Source organism: Temnothorax nylanderi, unplaced genomic scaffold (genome assembly GCF_030848795.1).
Source record: "Temnothorax nylanderi isolate EJ_2023f unplaced genomic scaffold, tnyl_v1.0 TNYL_tig0941_pilon, whole genome shotgun sequence".
NCBI lineage: Eukaryota > Metazoa > Arthropoda > Insecta > Hymenoptera > Formicidae > Temnothorax > Temnothorax nylanderi.
In genome coordinates, this window is record NW_027250003.1 from 43,700 (window position 1) to 50,660 (window position 6,961).

At 51.4% G+C, this 6,961-nt stretch overlaps 2 protein-coding genes across 2 annotated transcripts; both read right to left on the reverse strand.

Moving 5' to 3' along the window:
• Positions 1–211: 211 nt before the first annotated feature.
• Positions 212–1,846, reverse strand: LOC139786036 (stromelysin-1-like). The gene has a single exon (XM_071725196.1). It carries the CDS (start codon positions 1,844–1,846, stop codon positions 212–214), a length of 1,635 nt encoding a protein of 544 aa, XP_071581297.1.
• Positions 1,847–4,492: 2,646 nt separating this feature from the next.
• Positions 4,493–5,758, reverse strand: LOC139786037 (uncharacterized). The gene has a single exon (XM_071725197.1). The coding sequence runs from the start codon at positions 5,756–5,758 to the stop codon at positions 4,493–4,495; it is 1,266 nt and encodes a 421-aa protein (XP_071581298.1).
• Positions 5,759–6,961: the final 1,203 nt, after the last annotated feature.

Here is a 6,961-nt window from a genome sequence, read left to right on the forward strand (position 1 = left end):
GAAAGATTCCTCAGCGCGGGTCGATCGGCCAACGTCGAGAACATTTCGCACGCGCGTTGCAGTATCGTTCGTTTCTGATTTCTGTTTCGACGCGTCGTATTCAGCTGACGATGCGATACTGATGCTTTGGCGGGAACACATCGGTATAAGTAGAAAAGTTCTCACTTATATCGCGCGATGTGCGGTGTGGTGTGGGGATTTGCGCAGTCCTCTACTTCCTTCGGCGGACACGGCGATCGTAAAGCTGAACGCCGCCGCCGTCGTCGTCGTCGTCGTCGTCCGAATCGCTCGCCGGTGACGTTAAATCGCCGACGCGTACGATTCGATCGAGAAGATCGCGCAACTGCTGCAACAGTTCGGTCTTAGGGCAGACGATATTCAGCATCCGTAGATCGAATTTACCGGCGGCCGTGACGGTTTTCGTAAATTCGTTGAATCTGTAGAACTGCGTCCGAGTGGTGAAGTACAGATTGCCGTCGACGTATCGGAAGATCGACGTCACGCCGGTCGGTATTCCGGAAAACGTCGCCTCGAGAGGCGTACGTCTGACGACTTTCTTCGTACATTCGTCTATCTCGCCCACCGAGTTACCGTTGTACATCACGAAGGAACGGCCTCTATGGGTGTTTACCGCTCCGTTGAGTTTCGCATCTGCGGGAAATCCGAGTTCTCGCAAGGTCTTCGGCCAATTTGGCCTCAGAGAAAATTCCGGATATTGAACCATGTATACCAAATTATCTACGAACACCATGAGATCACCGGACGGAGATTGATAGGCGGCAGCTATGCGCGTGTAATTGTCGTGAAGAAAGCTCATGTGATTCGACAGGGCTAACGGTCCATTGTACGTCCTACCGTCCAGATCGATCGACCAAACGTAACGCCCGTACGAGATGTACATTCGATTTTCCAAAACCAATATCGCGTTTACGCGACCAAGGGCGCACAGGTCCGGCGATGGTTGCGGCGGCCGTGACCGCGGTGGCGGCGGCGGTGGCGGCGGCGGCGGCGGCGTCTGTGAGGGCGCGTTCGTCCGTTTTTCACCGTACAAACGTTGAATGTCGAGAATGTCGAATCTGTCGAGCTTAACCGGATACTGCTTGTCGGGCGAGTACGCGAACATCACCGAAGTCTTGCGCTCATTGTGCCCCAATCCGAGAGAGTGACCGATCTCGTGCGTCAGCGTGAAATGCAGGGAAAACGTACTCGGGGGATTTTTACCGACGTGAATATGCCACGGCTCGTCCCCGTCGACGTGCACCTCGGAGACGAATCCCGCTTCGTTCGTCGGGAGATACGCGTGGGCCAGCACGTTACCGGGACCGTCGAATTTGGCCGAGCAATTTGGGCCGTTTACGTTGATATTCGTGTTACCGTGACGTCGGGTTCGCCAAGATATTATAATGTCAGGATTCGTTTCGGAGCGTTCGAACGTCAACGCCGAATGTTGCGACCACAGGTCGAACGCGGCCCGCGCGGTATTTAGCTCCTCTTTGGCGGCTACGTAAAAATCCCACGTCAGGTGAGTCCTCGGCCATTTGGATAGACTCGCCGCCGTTCCGTGCTTCAGGATATCTTGGAAACCACATCGCGGTTTACGCATAAATTGCAGCGTTTCGTCGTCGAGCGTTCCATCGCCGGGCAGACCGTAGTATCGTTGAAATTCCTCGATGGCGTTACGAAGAACGTCGTTTCGTCTCTGAGCCGGAAACGCGTCCACATCTTCGGTCAGATATCCGTATTTCCGCAGGTAATCGATCGTATGTGCGTAATTCTCATCCGTGGGATTGACGCACCTCGCGGCGATAAAACACGCGGTTAACGCGATTACGCGCGAGAGCCACATCGTCGAGGGCGAGAGAGAGCGAGAGAAACGGCGGAACTGCGATAACGGCGTTTCGCGATATGAGCGCGATCGCGACGCGCGGCTCACGCGGTGACGCTCGTTGCCGATAGCGCGGACAGGTGGCGGCGGGGTCTCGCGGTGGAAAAAATGCGTCGATTCCGGCGGATGAGTCCGTTTTGATAAAAAAATTGCATTTTTTCCTCTGTGCAAAGTTTCTAAAAATAGTTTTTTTATTGCACAATATCCTGCTTTTTTATGGACGATGACGATGCGTCGCGATACGAGCGACTTACATGGGCATGCTCGCTACCGATAGCGCGGACAGGTGGCGGCGGGGGTCTCGGGGTGGAAGAAATGCGTCGACGAATCCGGCGGATGAGTCGGTTTGATTAGAAAAATGCATCTCTTCCTGTGTGCAAAAGGTCAATTTTTTACATAGTTTTAATTACACACGCAATATCCTTTATGATTGCACATCCCTTCTTTGATTCCGCATCCTTCTTCGATTGCGCATCCTCGATATATATAAGGACTCGAGGCTAGACTCGGGTGTAGTTCGTTCGCAGTTTTTGTTGCACATTTTTTAAACGCGCAAAATATGGATGGAGTAAAGGAACTGATAAGGGTGTGCGAAGACGTGAAAACGCACATTGCGTCCCTAGATATGGCTAGGGACGAATTGAACGAGGCGATGCTGCGGCTGCAGCATCGTCTGACGACCATCGCGGAGAGAGCGCCGCCCTGCTTACAAGTGACGATCCGCGTCGACGAGGACGCACGAATGTTCAATCGAATGTAAGTTTACAAAAATGTAAATATATATATTCTACATCACAAATTATTAATAGTATTTATACATTCAGTAATATATTCATTTACACTCATTTACATACTCATTTTTATTCTCATTTATATACTCACTTATATACTCATTTATATTCTTATTAATAATGATATTTGTTTTTTGCGCAGGGTCCTCATCACATCGGTGGTGAAAAAAGCTCAAAAGTACATCCGTCTGTACACCGCGAGGATGCGCGGCATGAATCGGGACGCTGCGCGGTTTGAATTATCAGGACGGCGTTACGAACAAAACGACGACGACGACGACGACGGCGAAGACGGCAACGGTGAGGACGAGGGTGGGCGCGGAAACGTCGACGTCAACTTGATAGACGTCGACACCGACCTGATAGACGTCGTCAACGACGACGTCGTCGAAGGCTGGCCCACCCCCTCTCCAATCGCAAATAAATACAATAAATAAGTAATATAAGTAATATAAGTAATATAAGTAATATATAAGTAAATACTGAATAACTATAAATGTAATGTTAAATAGTAAATAAATATAAGCAATATAAGTAAATAGTGAATAACTATAAATGTAATGTTAAATAATATTAAATAAATATATAATTCCATAAACAACCAAGGAGGAGCATCTTTTATTTGCATTATGAAATATCTGTTATACGAAATCTGTGATTTATAGCTAGACATATAATGTTCAATAAATATTAAATATTAAATAGTAAATATTAAAGAACTATTATATAAAGATAAATACGCGTGAACAACAACGAGATTAGACGCTCCCGCCGCCGATATCGCGCTTCCGCTCGACGCTCCCGACTCCGCGCTCATTGACAGTTTCGCGCGCTCGGCGTTATCGTTGCCGTTCTTCTTCGGAGTTCGACGCTCTCGTTCGCTTACGCATTACGCTCGTCGCTCGCGCGCTCGACGCTATCGCGCTCGGCGTTATCGAGTACGATTATACGTATGGTGTAGGTATGCGAATAATGAATAACTTTCCTCGTTGATTTTGCATCAGTTTTTTTATTGAATAAAATATAGATAGATAGATAGATCTTTTTTATGAAATAAAATATAGATAGATAGATCTTTTTGTTATTGATTAGAATATATACATATATAGATGGATGGATACACATTTATATTTGATCCGTGGAGTCGATGCTGGAGAGACACTCGCGTCGCTCGTTCCACCAGTCGCGCAACTTCATCACGTTCTCCATCGCGCAGCACCGTTGATGGCGTCCGCAGCGAAACGTGCGATCGGCGCGAAGAAACTCCAGCCGATCGATGTCGTCGTACTCGGCGTCGATGGTCTCGATCGTCGCGTCGACGTCGCCGAGAATCTCCTCCAGCCATTTCTTCTTCTCGAGGCCTTTCACGTATATTCGCGCGCCGGGCGTCTCTTCTCCCTCGCCCAGGTCGTCGCACACCGCGCGTCGAATAATCGACCTGGCTAGGCGATAGTCCACGTCCCCGTCTTTCCAACGGAGGCCGTGATGGTTCGCCATCAGCCAGTTGGTCCTTGCTTTTTCGGCGTTCGTGAGCAGGTCCCACTTCATCGGCGCGCGAAACACGTGATGCGCGAGTTCGCGCGTCTCGCTTCGGAGCACGGCCACCTCCTTCGCGACGAATCTGTCGCTCACCACGAATCCCTGCAGGTCGACGAAGATCGTCGTTGCCGCTGCGGCCATCGAGTCGGTGCGCGTCGAACAATTCACGCTCAAACTGCTCGTTCTTAACGGGATCTGAGGAACGATCGAAGGATCCCCGTCTTTATATATATATCTCCCGTTTCCGGGGTGTGGTATCCTACAATCGCCATTTCCGCTAGATGATTTTGCGCACCACATTGGTCAGCGGACCGTACTTGATGACACGATCGTAAACGATGAGACAAAAGGCGGTGGTCTTCGGCGGAACGTTTTCCTTGCATTCGAATTCGATGCGCACGTCCACGGTGGCGCTCTTCACCGCTTCGTTCTGGCGGGAACAATCGATCACCACGAGCGGCGCTACTCGCGCGAAGTCGCGCGGGGAAAAGAGCGCGTCGTCGCGACTGTCCCCGTAGTACGCTCCTCGAAATTTCGCGTACATCTCGTACAGCACGGCGAACTTGTCGCTTTCGAAATCCGCGTTCACGTCGTCGTAGGGATAGAATTCCGAGTTGAGATACAATTTCACGTTGGCGAGCGCGCAATGATCGAACCTCGAGGAGTCCTCCGTGAATTCGTTTCGCCGTCCGGTCTGCAGCGCGAATATGACGTATCGCGGCTTCTCCAACTGCGGCGCGGCTTTCACGGCCCACGAATGCTTGGTCGTGCTCTGCAGCAGAGGAAATTCGTACAGGTCCCAAGAGCGAAAGCCCACGCTCAGAAATCGTCCGCTCTCCAACGTTCGCAAAAGCGACAATTTAGTCACGTCGTTTAACGCCACGTGCGGCATACGCCATTGCACCTTCAGTAGCGTAATTTTAGGATCCTTGGTGGGATCTCTCGGCACGGTTTTTTTCGGATCTACGACGCAGTTGACGTCGTTCCGAGCGCGTATCAGGATAAGTTCGTGTCGCGCGTTTATCACCACGCGTCTGTAGTCTTCGCAGAAACCCAAAAGAATATTCAAAGGTACGCAAAAGTTGAATTGATGGGACGCGTCGTTCAGATTCGATTCGTTCGTCGGATAACTCCATCCGGCGTTCTGCAGTCTCCTGGCTCGTTCGGCGGTCAGCGACGCGTAGTTCTTTATCGTGCTGGTTATGCCGACGTTTCTACACCGGTCGATCTCCACGCCGTCGAGTTCGTATCGAATCTCGTCGAACATAAACGCTACGCAGTTGTTGACCAATTTCGCGTATTGCCTTTGAGCATCCGTCGCTTCCGACGTCGTCGCGCTCGCGCCGTCGTCATAGAGTCGTCCCTCGACGTACAGAAAACTGTCGCACGGCAGCGTATACAGATCCTGTTGCTGTATGGGTATTCGTATCTCGTCGTTGTGCCCGAAAGTCGTGTTCACGTACGGGTTATACGTGTGAGTCTCGATTCCGACGATGCGCTCGTCGAAGATCGGCTCACCGCCGATACTCAGGATGTCGGCCATGGTCTTTCCTTTCGAAGTAGAAACGACGCGTTTCTCACGGCGAGACCCAGCGATCGTAGGAACCTGACGTTGGCGTTGCTGAGAACGGCTCTCTTTCCTCCTCGACCACCACCACCGCCACCTCTTCTCTTCCTTACGCTTTCGATTACGTCGTAGAACGGGCTAGCTCGCTCGTTCGTACAATCCGCGCTCGATCCGTTCAGAACGAGCATCCCTCTCGCTCTCTCTCTTCAGGTCGCTGAGATACGCGCGCACACACACACACTAACTGCGGCGACGACGTACGTGCAGTCTAATCGTTATCTCCTCGCCGCGAAAGTCGATCAATCGATCGTTCTGGTCCACGATTCGCACCGTGATATCGGTGACGTTTCGCGCGACGATCGGGAGGTAAATGATCTGCGTCGGAGTCTCCGACAGTTTATATCCCGGTGGAACTTTCGGCGCGAATTCGTGTATCGCGTGCACCGAGCGTCCGTTGCTGTACGCTCCCGTGGTGATGCTGCATTCGATGCGAATTATGTTCACGCTCATGACGTCAACGGGTCCGTCGGAAACGTACCATTTGTTCGGTTTTAGGATACGATCGCGCGAGAAACCCAAAAGAGAACCGATGTTGTTCGGTTTTGTAAAATTCACTCTGTAGGCGCACTTTATCTCGCTCCTCATGGTATTCTCGTTGGCGCGAAGAGCGAGTATCGTTCTATCGCCGCCGTCATCGTCGTCGTTCTTGCCGTCGTTGTCCCCGTATATGCCATAACCGTCGTCGTCGTCTTCGTCCTCGTATATGCGATAAGCGTCGTCGTTATCGTCGTCGTCGTTCTTCTCCGTTCGTTTATTTTCTTTTACCCGTCCAGCGCCATCGGCCTGCAGTTTTTCTCTCTTCTCTTTCTCTTTCTCTCTCTCGCGGGCGCGACGTTCGCGATGAAGAAGAGCGGCGCGCAAATATCTGCTCACGGCTCGCAGCTCGTACGACCCTTCCGGAACGACGATCTTCCGGTCGTCCTCGCCGAAGTAGAATCGATTGTTCGCCGACGTAACGTTCGGTATCGAATTGTACGTCTCAAAAGTCGCCAAACCCAGCTCGTACTCGCCGTCGCTCAGATCCAAAGCGGGAAAGTGACTCGCCGTGAGAACGCTGCTGGTTCTGGTTAACGTGAGCGTCAGCGACATCGCGGGAGAACGTCGATCGTTCGCCACCGC